We start from the raw sequence: 14,523 nt of genomic DNA, 5'->3' as shown, positions 1-14,523 counted from the left end.
GGGGAGGACAGAGGCGGTCGGTGTCCCTCCGCCCCTCGACGCGCCCTGAGCGCTGGCCCGGGAGGCCCATGAGCCACCAGGAGGCGGCGTGCCAGGGCCGCGCCCTCTGATTGGGTCGGGGGCCCCGGAGGGTGGGAACGTGACTCGGATCCCCTCAGTCTCCGGGACCACCCGGCGGGGGCCGAGCGCACATCCCGGTTCCCGAGCGCTCGCTTCGGAGCGACCTTGCGGTCCTTCTGCCAGGCGCCTGGACGGCGCCCGCCCCGCCTGACGGGGAATCCGACATGAGCGAGGCGACGAGCGTCGCGCAGCTCGGGGCTCCGCTGCCCGGTCCGCTCCCGACCTCCGGGGACGGCGCGGGCGCGTCGGACGCGCGGTGAGTGCGACGTCGGCGTCTGAGGGGACGACGCGGGAGGCCCGAGGGACGCGCGCCGCCGTGGTGTGCGTGCGGAGCCATGGCTTCCATGACCGCGGGCCGCCGCTGGCCTCCGAGGAGACGCAACTCGCGACGGGGCCCCACGCCGCGGGCCCGCACTTCTGGCTCGAAGCTCACGACCCCGGAGACCGGGCCTCCACGCCGCGGGCCTCTCCCGCGCCCTGGCGTGGGACGGGACACGCTCCTCGGAGCAAAAGCGACACCTTCGCCTCCCGCTGCGAGGCGACATCTGATGGCTATCGGGCCCCCGCAGCCGCGTGGGAACGCGGACTCGGCCTGCGTGGCTCTCCCCCTGCCCGTACCGCACGAACCGCGGGAAGCAACCTCCCGCCTCGCCCCGGTCCCGGAACGCGAGGCCTCCGTGTCACCTGCGCGCTTGTCGAGGAGGCGCCGGAGACCCCCGGCCATGTGGGACCCGCGCGCGGCCAGGTGCGTAGCTGGTGGCGTGGAGGGCGCCTGGGGCTTGGCGGGGCCCGCGAGTCCCCGCGGGGTCGTCCATCCCCCGAGACCGCGGCCTGGCGCGGGAAGGGCGCGCGCGGCGACCCGGCCAAGGCCGGTGCGGCCCAGCGGAGCTTTTCCTGCGGGGACGCCCCCCGTGGGCCTCGGTGCCACCCTGCGGGCGGACGCGCCTCGCGCTCCAGCCGGGCTCGAGGTGCGCGGAGCCGCGCGGGAATGGCAGCCTGGGATCGGCGGGGAGCGCGGGGCGCGGGGCTGTGCCCTGGGAGTGGGGAGGCCTCTGTCCTCCATCCCTGCGGCCTCCCTCCGCGGCCCACCTTCCGCGGCCGGCCCACCCGAGTCGCGGGGCGCTTTGCGCAGAAACGCGGGCTCAGCCTGCTGCTCGGCCGGGCTCGGCCTGGCTCAGCCTCCCCGGCCTCAGCCAGCACGCTTGCCCTCGGAGGCTCTGCGCACTCGTTACCCACCCGCAGCGCCCGCAGCGGGGACTCGCTGGCCGCTTGCCTCTGCTCCCAGCGGGGGGCGTTTCTCTGTGCTGCTGCTTATGGACAGTTCGTAGGGAGATGTGCCACTTGAAAAACAGTAAAATAGAAAAATATAAGGAGAAGGAAGAGAGGGCTGTGAGATCTGCAGGCTGGGGACCTCCATTATCAATGTTCCAATCTCTGCTTCTTTAGCTGGAGAGGGTGACCTAAAGAGGCCCGAAGCCCCTTACATCAGTATTTATCTTCAGCTGCCTAGCGTTGAGCTTTTCCCGTGCCAGGCTTCGTTTTGGTTTTGAGGAAAGGCTATCACCCTTTTGGCATGGTCTTTTGTTGAACAACCTGTTTGGTGCTTTCTAGAAAGGACCTTCTTGTAGAGGGATGAGAAATTTTTTCTTTTTTCTTTTTTTTCTTATCAGGTTTGTTTTGTAGGATTACAGGATGAGTTCCTTTTTGTGTGCGTCTTTAAAAAAAATTGTTTAAAAAAACCTGTACAAGATAATGAGTTTCATGATGACATGAATATACTGTACTTGGCTCTCCCTTGTTTGTCTCTGCTCCCCTCAAATCGTCCCCCAGTTTCACATCATTCATTCATATATATGTATATATATTCTACATATGAGAAAACATACAGTGTTTGTCTTTTTTACATTTAACAGACTCTATTATTATTTCAGTATTTCAAGAAATTTTTAGTGCACACAGGGGGTTTAAGAGTTTTTCATACATATGTGTCATTGTGTTTTGCTCAAATTCACTCCCCATCAGTCACCTTCCATTTACTCAAATAGTCCCTTTCTGCCTTCATGCTGTGTGTGTGTGTGTGTTAAATCTAGATTATACATGTGAGAGAAAACAGCATTTGCCTTTCTGAGTCTGGCTAATTTGTTTTACTTGATGATCCAAGTTCCATTCATTTTCATGCAGATGATGTCGTTTGATTCTTTCTGGATGAGTAAAACTCATTTGCGTGTAGTACCGCTGACCCACCTCTCTTGATGAGTGCCTCCGTTGATTCTGCTTGGCCATAGTGAATACTGCGGGAGGACATGAATGTGCGAGTGTCTCTGGTTTGCTGTCTTCTGCCTGATACCGCTGAGTGTCTAGGCCATACGCAAGCTCTCTTTTTAGTCTTTTGAGAACCTTCCACACTAGTTTCTGCAGTGGCTGCCCCACCGCTTTACACCACCAGTGTAGTAAAGTTCCTCTAACCCCACCCATCTCCTTACCAGATTTTGTCGACAAGAATTTTCCTGATGATACACATTCCGACCAGAATGAAATGGAATATCAGTGTAGCTTTGATTTGCATTTCCTGATGGATAAGAATGTTGAATGCATTCACCATATTTATTGGTCACTTGGCAGTTCTTCTGTAACTCCAGTTTCATGGCTTTTGACGCCCTCTTCTGGCCTCCTTAGGCACTGATCATGCATGCTGTGCACATTCATATGTATGTATGTGTATATATGCAGACAAAACACAAACATTGAAAACATTTTTTTAAATTTTGGAGTTCTTTACTGATTTCTAGAGATACTAATTCCTTATCAGATTTGTATGGTTCATGAGGATTTTCTCCCATTTCACTCTGCTGATTGTTTTCCTTTGTTGGGCAAATGCATTGTAATGTCATGCAATCCTGTTTGTCATTTAATGCAATTATTTCCTCAGATATTGACACTTTTCTCAGAAAGTCTTGCCTTTCAGAGTGTCAAGGCTTATATTAACCTGCTAGTGATCTAGTTTCATGTATCTACATGCGAATATACAGTTTTCCCAGCACCTTTGGGAAACCTTTGTTTCCAATGCACATTTTGACGTGTTTGTCAAAAGTTAGGTGGCTATAACTGTCTATGTTGATTTATGAGGTCCCCCTATTCTAATAAGTTGGCCTGTGTGTCCTTTTTGGGCCAGTATATTGTTTTTGTTACACTGGCTGTGTAATATTATTTGAACTCCGGTATTGTGATTAATACTTATGCCATTGTTCATTCTACTAATGATTGCTCTAGCTCTCCAGGGTCTTTTGTGCTTCCATATAAACCTTTGAAATTTTTTTTTAATTTCTGTGAAGTATGATGGAACTTTGATGGGAGTTGCCTTGAATCTGTGAACTGCTTTCAGTAATACCGCAACATTCACTTCTCTTCTGTGAATGTGGGAGATCTTCTTATCGTCTAGTATTTTCTTCAGGGTTTCAAAGTTTTCATTATAAAGGTCTTTTACTTCCTCGGTTAGGTTTGTTCTTAGGTTTTAATTTTTTAGTTTTGAACTTTGTGAATGGATCCCCCCTTCCTGGTATCTTTCTTTGCATGTTCACTATTGTTATGTAGAAAAGCTACTGGTTTTGTGTGTTGATTTTGTGTTCTACTTTGCTGAGGGTATTTGTCAGGTATCAGAGTTTTTCAAGTATAAGATGATGTTGTTTGCAAATAGTAATAAGCTGGTTCTTCCTTCCCACTTGTGGCTTTTTCTCTTTCTTTTTTCATACCTCTCGAGTTAAGACTTTGAGCACTATGTTGAATGACAGCAGAAAGAACGGACATCCCTTTCTCATTCCAGATTTTACAGAAACTGTTTTCAACCTCCCCTCACTTGGTATAGTGTTATAATAGCTTCTATTATATGCTCTGCTCATTCTTATTTCTTTGAGTCTTTTATCATAAATGGATGCTGAACTTTATCTGAAGTGTTTTCTGCATTGGTTGAGGCAATCGTATGATTTCTGGTCATAGGTTTATTATATGCTGTATTATGCTTACTGGTTTGTGTATGTTGAACCATCCTTGCATTTCTGGTATGAAACCAACAGGGTCATTTTCTTGAAGTATTGATTCAGTTTGCAAACATTTTATTGAGAAAGTATGCATCTATGTTTTTCAGGGAAATTGGTCCATAGTTTTCTTTGTATCTTTATCTAGTTTTTGTAATTCAAGTAATTCTAGCTTCATAGATGAGTGTGGGAGTGTTTCTTCCCTTTCCATTTTATGGAGCAGTTTGAGGAGCACTGGCGTATTAGTCTTTTAAAGGTTTGGGAAGCTTCAGTAGTAAATGTGTTCAGTCTTGGTTTTTCCTTTGCTGGGGGGGGGGTCTTTATTATTGCTTGAATCTCATTGATTACTATAGATATTCCACAGTTGCTTATATTCTCTTATTTTTTTTATCTTGCTAAATCATCTGTCTGACCCTAAGAATTTATCCATTTTGTATAGACTTTCCGTCTTTTGGAGTTGAACACTTTAAAGTCTCTCCTGTTGACCCTTTGAATTTCATTGGTTCCTGCTATAATGTGTTCCTCTTTAACTCTAATTTTATTAATTTGAGTTCTTATCTCTTTTAAGTCTGTTAGTATTTGTCTTATTATGAAATTGGAAGCCCAGTGTTTGGGGCTCACTATATTTACAGTTATTCTGTTATCTTGATGGATTATCTCCTCCTTATGCTATGGCCTTTATCGCTCAGACTAATTATGTCTTGTAGTTTACTTTATTTGATGTCAGAATATTGACACTAGCTTGTTTATGGCCTTTATTTACTTGGTATATTGAATTTGTTGTGTGTTCTTGGGCATTGTGGTCATGCTTGTGTGCCTTTTCTTCTCTTTCTGTCAGTTTCTCAGCTCCCATCTTACCCTCAGGTTTCCAGGTTGGGTTCTTGAGTCCAATTATCCTTTGTGGGTGTTTAAATCCTTTAGAAGAGATAGCAATGGGGGTGAGTTTATGTGGCATGTCCACTCAGAACTGGATCTCACTACCACAGGCCTGTGGGTTTCTAAGTCTATTTTTTTTTAAAACCAGGGCCTACTGCAGAGCTGTTTCCATCAGCCTACATGCTTAGATGAGCCTAAGATAGAGCTAAGAGCTTCAGTATAGTAATTTTTTACAATGATACTTATATTTAGACTTTTTTAATTTTTTAAGCATATGTGACCTTTTAAAAATCTGGTCATGATTCATTAACAGAATCACAGTCATTTTATAATGAAGGCGTTGATAACTAGTTATGGGTGCATCTATATTAAACACCTGTTCTCTTAACTTCCCAACCACGACAAACAGACCTTGTTCCCGTGGAACTTCATTTTGCTGGTTGGTTCTTGTTTTCTGAGGTTGCTATCAAAAACCAATTTCTATGGTCTGTGCTCTCTTGTTATTTTATCATTGCTCCTTGGGATGAAATTCCTCCTAGCTGTGAAGATCAAGCCTGCGGGTGTTCTGATGGAGGGCAGCAGAGAGATTCTGAGGACACTTGAGAACTGAAGTGGAGCTTGAAGGCTGACTTCTGGCCCTGCTTAGTGTTTTCCTCTTTTCCCAATATTTACTTGATAATTCTGAAACGTGCATATGACCATAACTTTCTTATATATTGGTTGTGAGCCTAGCCTTTTACAGCTGAGCCATCTTTCCAGCCCGACCATAACTTTCTAATACAGTGTTCTACTATGTGTAATGAGTTATAGCATACATAAAACTTATTTTATAGGTTATGTGTGTGGATGCACTTTAATACTACATATATTTAAATTAATTTTCTTTCACTAGCCATTTTTTTAAAAAAATTACGAGGAACAAGATCCCTCTGCTCTTTTAGATGGAGAAGTGGAGATGAAAAGTCAGTGCTCTAGCTTCAGAAAGACCACTTTTCCAGCAGGTTTCCTTAAGAGTGCAGAACGTTATAAGAAATTTTTACATGCAAGATTGGTAGACACACACACACACACACACACACACACACACACACACACACTTAGCAAAGATAATGCTTTTAAGTTATAAACAGAGATCAACAGTGGAGGCAGAGCTGGGAAAAGTGTTGCAAAAAAAGAGCCTTGTACTGGATAAACAGGTACTTCTGTGATTGAAAAATGATGTCACTGTGTAGAAACCAAGAATTGTGTTCTTTTGATAGCTATGGCACTTGACCATTTTCCTTGACTGGACATTTTTCTTGTTATCATAGTATATGAAATGAATATGACCTTATTTCCTTCTTTTGTTAAAAATCTGGAAAAATAACCTTTACCTATGATGCCTTGGGCTCAGTTTGCTTGAATTAGCTCCATCCTTTGCGTAGATGTGGCCTACTCTGCACTCACCATAGCCTGCTTAACTAAACTCCATGAACCTGGTAAGCTAGTGGGACTGTGTGTCTTGTACTCAAGGCAAATCTGAGTTATCAGTATCAGCATTTGAAGGTCAAGTACCATTTATGTAGACTCTTGATTTGCTCAGCACTGGGTCTTCCTGTTCTTGAGGGCAGCACTGAGAGTGGACAGGATTTCTAGGCTGAGAAACAAGGAAAGTTGGGAGGAAACAAAACTAAGGATGCACAATACAGCAAACACAGAGAATTACCTGGCCATCTTGATTCACTGATAAGAATGTTCAGCAACTTGAATATAACCGGGGTGAGCAAGGGTGGGTTTCTCCTTCATGGTCCAGCATCTTTCCAGGGCCCTCTCCTTTGCAAATGTCCATGCCACTCCACTTCTCTCTCTCTCTCTCTCTCTCTCTCTCTCTCTCTCTCTCTCTCTCTCTCTCTCTCTCACACACACACACACACACACACCATAACATATGAATGAAGGTCAGATGATAACTTGCTGAAGTTGGTTTTCTGTCTCCACTATTTGGGTGGGTCCAAGGGATCAAACTCAAGTGTCAGGCTTGGTGGCAAGTGTCTACCCACTGAGCCATTTCACTGCCCACAGGAACTGATCTTTACACTGCACTTTGTTCAGAAAGCCGCAGTCTGCGAAGATTTGTCTTCAACCTCATCTTTAGCCTGCAGATTATTGTGAGAAGGGAAACGAAGGCTTCCAGTCATGCCAAAGTTTAGTCTTACTCCTCTGATCAGGCCTTTGGCTATGTTTCTGTAGTTCTGTGTTCTCTCATTATTCTCTCTGTATATTAGGAGAGGATTTTCATGATTGACATCTAGATTGAAAGTTAATTCAAAACAAACTATTAGCAGTGTGTATGCATGTGTGTGTGTGTGTGTGTGTGCTGGACTACTTGTAGTTTCTTGCCCACAGAATGTGCAGACGTGATATTATAATTTACTGTGAAGTGAACTTGTAACTTTGGTCAACCCTGAACCAGCTCCTTCTCTGACCCTCAGGGCCCACCCTGCCTCAGGGGCACACACATTGCTAGTAGCCAGAGCCCATGTAAGCCTTAGCACACTGACCAGTACTAAGTGTGTCCTCGGGCTCTCTGACATATTTCTTCTTACTTGTTCTAAACTTATGTTTTATTTTTTTTTATTTGAGTTAGTTCTGATCCTCAGAGATACTTGATGGCTCTGGTTTGAGTGAATAAGGGTATAAATTGACAAGCTTTGCTAAGAGTGATAGGACATACGTTCTGCTGGGCAGACCTGTTAGAATAGATGGGTGGAGATGTGAGCAAGCTCTCAGATTGTAGCTCTCAGCCCTCCCGAGAAGAAACACTGGAAGTCAGTTTTCAGCTGTGTCTAGATGGGGAAGAGGAGTTTAGGCATGCAGGATGATAGGCGTCCGGAGGGGGAGAGGAAGATTCGAGGATATAGCACCAGATGCTTGTTAGGAGTCGTCGTCCAGACATTGATAGTTTATACTATCCAGCCTGTGTGTAAACTATAAGGGCTCTGGGAATCAGCATTGTGTCTGTGGGAGTGTGGATGAACATACTGTGTAAGTGGCCCATGCCTGACTTCCTGTTTGTCTTGAAACAGGTATGGATGTGCATTTTCTCTGTTTGTTTAGGTTGGTCTTCTGAGGATTTGCATTTAACATTGAAATTCATTGTTTATGTTTTTCTTGTCTCTGTCGCTCTCTGTATTTCTTGTCTTGCCGGGAGTTCCTGAGCACAGATTTTGGTTTTGTACTTGAGCTTGTGCCCTTCAAGGAGGCTTCCTTCTTGTGTAAGCCTGTTTCTTGATCTGTCAAATTGGAATAACTGTATGTCTCCTATCTTGACTTTCTTCAGTCATGTTTCCTGGAAAATGGCTGAGAACGCTTTAGCATGGGGCTGTCAGGTAGGAAGTATGCAGCACATTTTCCTGTTGTCCTGCAGCTGCCTTGGGTTACTCTCATAAAAATAGTGACCAGAAAAGAGTGCCAGTCTGGGGAACATTCAGAGGCTTTGTGGGCTGTAGCAGTTGGAGTCTAACCATCATTTATTAAGCCTTTTCTGTGATTTATTTAGCAAGATGGCAATTCACTTCCTAAAGCAGCAAGAACGAGGGTCTTAATAGAAGCTTGATTTCTCATAGTCCAGGAACACCCGCCCCATTGCTAGATCTTCTTCATGAAGACCACTACTTTGATTAGTTTAATTTTTAACTATGCATGCATATGTGTGTGAATGTGTAAATATGTGCACATTAGTGCAGTGCCTGTGGGAAATCAGAAGAGTGTGCCAGATTTCCTGGAGTTGAACTTGAAGGTGGCTGAGAACGTCCCAATGTGGGTGATGGGAAATGGGCTTGGGTCCTCTGGAAGAGCAGTATGAACTCTTAACAGTGAATCAGCGGCCAGGCAATGGTGGCGCACGCCTTTAATCCCAGCACTCGGGAGGCAGAGGCAAGCGGATCTCTGTGAGTTCGAGACCAGCCTGGTCTACAGAGCAAGTTCCAGGACAGGCTCCAAAGCCACAGAGAAACCCTGTCTCAAAAAACCAAAAAGAAAACAAAAAACACAAAAAACCCCCAGTGGATCAACCTCTCCAGCCCCATTTTATTATTTCTTAAATGCCCTTGTACACACACACACACACACACACCCTCGCCCTTACGTTCTCTCACTTCTTATATAAGTTACTGTACAAATTGTCCTTCAATTTGCTTTATTCAACTTTAATGGCATATTTTGACAGTTTTTACACTTCATATAGTTGTACCTCTTATTTTTAAATATCTTAGTATCATTCTACTTTAAGATCTACAACACTTTACATAAATTTATCTGTTGAACTTTGCATTTGAATGGTTTTGCTTTTACAGGGAATCATACAGTGAATAAAACATATTTGAAGAACAAATTCCCAGCAGCTGAAAGCTCTGCTCCCTGTGTGAACACTGAATGTTTCTGTGGACTGATGCTTTATCTGGTCACCAGTGTAGGTGAGAGTAACCGCCACACCCTTGCTGACCTCAGTGCCCTCAGCTACTTTATGGTCCCTTGATGAACAGGAGCTGTGGTTTTTGTGGACTCATGTCTGTCACTTTCTTTAGGGTTTTGGCTTTTAGTGTGGTTAGAGTCCCCTTCTCAAATGTGAGGGAAGACTACCTATTTTTTTTCTGTACTAAAACTGTTGTAAATTCTGGTAATTCAGGAATCTGTAAAAACATAAAAAGGTTTTGAAGATGAATCTCCTTCCTCTACTTTTCCCCCTGTCTCCAGTAAGGTTAAGTAATTTTACTTCTGAGTTAGTTAATTTTGTGTTATGTGTATGTGTGAGCACATGAATGTGTGTGCACATGTGCACGTGCACATGTTTTGGAGGCTACAGTTGAGATTGCGTGTCTTCCTTGGTCACGGTCTCCTTGAACGCTGCTCACTATTCAGCTGGAATTTCTAACCAGTGAGCTCTAGGGATCTGCCTGTCTCCAGCTCCCCAGTGCTAGGGTTACGGACACTGTGGTGCTGTGTCTAGCTCTTTTATGGAGATGTCGGTAGTCTGAACTTAGTTTGTCATGCTTGTGTTGCATGCATTTTACTGACTGAGCCAGAATTTATGTTTATATAAACAAATGCATATTTTATATTCTTATCCAACAGTTGTCTACTTATTATTTATGTATTGCTTATTTTATCAGAAAATGGAGCATAATACACACAGTATTTTGTATCTGCTTTCTTCAAATTTATTTTGAAAATGATTCCATATCAGCACATACATATCTAAAATATTTTTGTAAAGCATATTGTATAGTATGTTGTTGGGAGGCGAGTGTGGTGGCTAATGTTGTCAACTGGACAGAATCTGGGAGATGGGAGATGAGCTTCTGGGCATGCCTGTGGGGATTATCTTGTTACTTTAGTTGAGGGTGCAGATCTGTCTACTGTGGGCTGCACCATGTCCACAGGTGAGATCCTGGACTGTGTTAATGGAGAAAGGGAACTGAGCAGCAGCACGCATTCATCACTGTCTGTTTCCTTATTGTGGTGGGTGCCAGGTGAGCAGTGTGGCCAGCTGCTCTGAGTTCCTGGGGCCCTGAGTTTCCTGCCGTGGTGGACTATATGGTGTGAGCTGTGAGCTAAAAGAAACCTGTTCTCCTCTAAGTGACTTTTGTTGGGGACTATTCTTTAGTTTGTTAAACAAACGCTCCTTATTGGGCGTTGAGGTAGGTCCCAGATTGAAGCTGTATGTATGCATCACCTTGATATCAACAGATGTCTTCTAGAGCACTGAAGACAATCTAAAAAGATGGGACAACTGATGCAGCCACGGGTACTGAAGGAACTCTAGCAAATTTGTACGCCTGGGTAGCCAGCCATCCTCCTTCTAGAAAGCTTACTCAGCTTTTTCTGACCCCATCACTTTGTTGGCAGCATCTATTTCTCCCTTGTCGCCACAGACCTAAGCTTCCATGTTCTTTTTATCATCTGGGAGGCTATTTCATTACTCTATTAAAAAATTCTGGGTATGAGTACTGGTCTGTGCCGTGGTTAGTGCCATGGAGACCAGGACAGGTCACCAGGTTTTCCAGGAATCCACAGTTACAGACAGGTGGTTATGAGATACTATGTTGGTTCTGGAAACTGAATCTGCAAGAGCAGACAGTGCCCTTAACCACTGAACCATCTCTTCCTGTGATCCTTCACCTTCGAGGCCTGCCGTGATGGGGCCCTTTCAGGCTTCAAACTGCACTCTCTACTGCTGCAGTTGCGGAGTTCTCTGCTTTTGCAGATCTTCTGACTAGATAGGGCTCATCCACATGTGCAGGTAATAGTCCTGTCTTAAGTACACAAAAATAGATCTATAAAGTTTCTTCGGCTGTGTGGTGTAGTCACAGGTGCTGGTCTGGTGACAAGGGGTGGACATTTTTGGAGCATCCATTATTTGGCCTACCACAGAATGTGAAGGGGAAATTTCTTTTCCAGGCTCTACCAAGTCATGATTCACTCCTTCTCAGTTTATTTAAAAGCTACTTTTACCCACAGGGAATTATGTGATGTCACATATTTATTTCTGGATATTATGTGCTGTTCCGTTCACATGCTTATTCTTTTACATATTAGCACCACTTCAAAAGATGTAGGTAAGTTTCTCCAAATACATTTAAAAATGCTAAAGAGCCGGGCGGTGGTGGCGCACGCCTTTAATCCCAGCACTCGGGAGGCAGAGGCAGGCGGATCTCTGTGAGTTCGAGGCCAGCCTGGTCTACAAGAGCTAGTTCCAGGACAGGAACCAAAAGCTACAGAGAAACCCTGTCTCGAAAAATCAAAAAAAAAATGCTAAAGAATATTTTTCACTTAGCATTTCTTCTATTAAGAGTACCTTAGCTACTCTGACTTATTTAACCTCTTAGATGGACTTGAGATATATTTCACTAATTTTTTTATACATCTTTGTAAAAGTTAAAAAATCAGTTGGGGTTTGGGAGATGACTCAGCAGGTAAGGCCACTGTCAAGCTTGATGAGTTTGTCCCTGGAAGCACATGGTAAAAGAAGAAAACCAACTCTTGCAAGTTGTCCTCTGACCTCCATGCATGTGCCAAAGCACAGCCCACCATAGATAAATAAACGTAATTAAATTTTAAATTAAATTTTGTTGAATTATAATCATTAATAAAATTATCTGACAATTTATAATCACAAATTTTCACAGACAGAAATGCAGGGTATTTGTAAAAGTCTAGACTGTAATAGGTGAGTAAAATTTATTTTACTTTTCCTATAAATCAGTCTTGTAAACTTAAGGGTGTTCATAGATATTTAATAAAGATTCTCTTTAAAAGTTCCTATAACAATTACATGCATATGTTTACTAAATTTAGTATATTGTTATTCTAGTTTTTCTTTCAAAATCTCTTTCCCCAGGCTGACAGATACAAGTTATTTTAGTTCTCTGTTAATTTCAGCTTGTAAACACTAAGTCATACAGCAGAGTCAAGTTAATTAACCTCCCTAGGAGTCCTGCTTTTGCTTTTCTCACAGGGTGAGCTGTTCCATTTGTAATCTGAAATCTAATGAAAAACATATTTTGAAGTACTGCTTAGCCAAGGAACAAGAGTGAGTCAGTCTGAGGTGAGTCAAGTCCTGGTCTGAGTGTCAGGGACATTTATGATCTAAAAATTGACTGTATTGAAAATTCTGCACAGCAACAAGCCAAGTCCAGAACAAACCAGTAAAATGTTAGGCCTTTTCCCATTCTACTCACAAACAAACAAACAAACAAACATTTCATGAAATCATGTCAGATCATTTTCTTCATGTTTGCTTTGCAATGTCAACAGTGGTTTTATTGAGTTGCAGTTTGGTTTGCCAGTTATTGCTCATCTTTTAAAGGGAATTAGGTAGAACAGAAATTTAGTAGTTTGGAGAAGCTATGGAGTAGAAAATGACTTCTAGCTGTTATGCTCTGGGTACAGAGAGGGCATCTAGGAGCTGTGGGCTACGTGTGCTCAGCACAACCTAGGACCCCACATTTATTCCAACTCTGGTTCTAGTTGTTCCAAGAGAACTTAGCCCGTGATCACAGGTATTACTTGTTGTACATTAAGGGATGGTCAGAATGGAAAGAAGCATGGTGCTCAAGATGGCAACAGGAAGGTCAGAGACTACAGAGATATCCAGCCCTGGATGTTCATACATTGGTCATACAGGGAGTGGAGACTAAATTTTTCACTGAGTAAAACAATATTTTGATGTTTCTCCTGCAGTTTTGCCTAGAACTGCATTCCCCAGTAGAACTTTTTGCTATGATGGAAACAGTTTAGAACCACTCTTTTAAAAAAAAAGCCATAGCCACTAACTTTGTAGCCATGGAACATTTGAGATGTGGTTAGAGTAATTGGAGAATGGGAACTTTATGCTGGAGAGATGGCCCAGACATTAAGAGTGCTTGCTGCTCTAGCAGAGGACCTGGGTTGAATTCCTAGCACCCACATGACAGCTCATATCCACCTTTAATTCCAGTTCCAGGGAATCCAACACTTTTTTTTCTGATCTTGGGCTCCAGGTTCATATGAACATGCAGTCAAACACTCATCACATATAAAAATACATATTAAAAATAACGGGTGCTTTGATTGTATTTTACTCAACTTGAAGTGTCAGTATCTATATTTGGCTAGTGGTGCCATGTTGTACAAGCTGTTCTTAGAACAGCATGGAAGCTAGATAGAATGGCAGTAGTCAGAGCAAAGCCACTGCGCTATTAACTATAAGAAAGAGCCAGGCAGTAAGGATATTGGCTTATTTGGAGACACTTTGCTGTTGGAAACCCTACAGCTCCTGTCAAGCTTCTATTTGAATAGCTGTCATTAGAGAGCCAGATACTGACCTCCTCCCTACCTCTGCTCCCATTTCCACCAGTGGGACTCAGGTCTACCTAGGGGACTCTGGGAAAGTTCTACTCATTTACAAGCATTGAGTGGTGACAGAGCCAGGTAGCTCTTCTTGTCCCCCTCTTCCTGCCTTTAGGATAATGCCTGGAGTTTCAGTGATTTTCTTCATCCTCGAGAAGACGAGTGTGATGGCATATACAAAGACAGATGCTGTCACAGAAGGATGAGGAGTTGTGCTCTTCCTGTCTAACTTCTGGTTATATGAGAAAATTACCCTTCTTGGTTCAAACACTGTGATATGTTCTGGGGATGCATCCTAACTGGTGCAAACCCATAAATATGCGTCCAGAACTCCTCCATTCCTCAGACCAGTGTCTCCCACCAACTGTCTTGTGGTTCTCTGGGCTCTGTCCTCTTCTTTTGAGGTTTGACTTTCTGCTTAGTGCAGAAGGACATGGGGCCACACATCTACACATCTCAGTACTTAGCTCATAGTCTTACTTTCTCATTGCTCAAAGGAGCAGGCAGCTCCTCTTTGGAAACTTTGAAGTGTTTTTTTTAAAAAACATCCTGCTGCAGGACTGGGGATTTGGCTCAGTGCAGTAGTTCTCAACCTGTGCCAAAGCACCCAGGAGTCACATATCAGATA

The 14,523-nt window shown here is 43.9% G+C and overlaps 1 protein-coding gene across 1 annotated transcript in view; it reads left to right on the top strand.

Moving 5' to 3' along the window:
* Positions 1–391: 391 nt before the first annotated feature.
* The window catches only part of Trank1 (tetratricopeptide repeat and ankyrin repeat containing 1), an 80,029-nt gene continuing 65,897 nt past the window's right edge, over positions 392–14,523 (top strand). The window contains exon 1 of the mRNA XM_075964377.1: positions 392–865. Coding sequence (XP_075820492.1) covers positions 456–865 — 410 coding nt within the window. The 5' untranslated portion in view covers positions 392–455. The remainder of the gene's footprint in view (positions 866–14,523) is intronic.

This window comes from Microtus pennsylvanicus, chromosome 3 (assembly GCF_037038515.1).
Source record: "Microtus pennsylvanicus isolate mMicPen1 chromosome 3, mMicPen1.hap1, whole genome shotgun sequence".
NCBI lineage: Eukaryota > Metazoa > Chordata > Mammalia > Rodentia > Cricetidae > Microtus > Microtus pennsylvanicus.
This window is presented reverse-complemented; position numbering and strand designations above follow the sequence as displayed.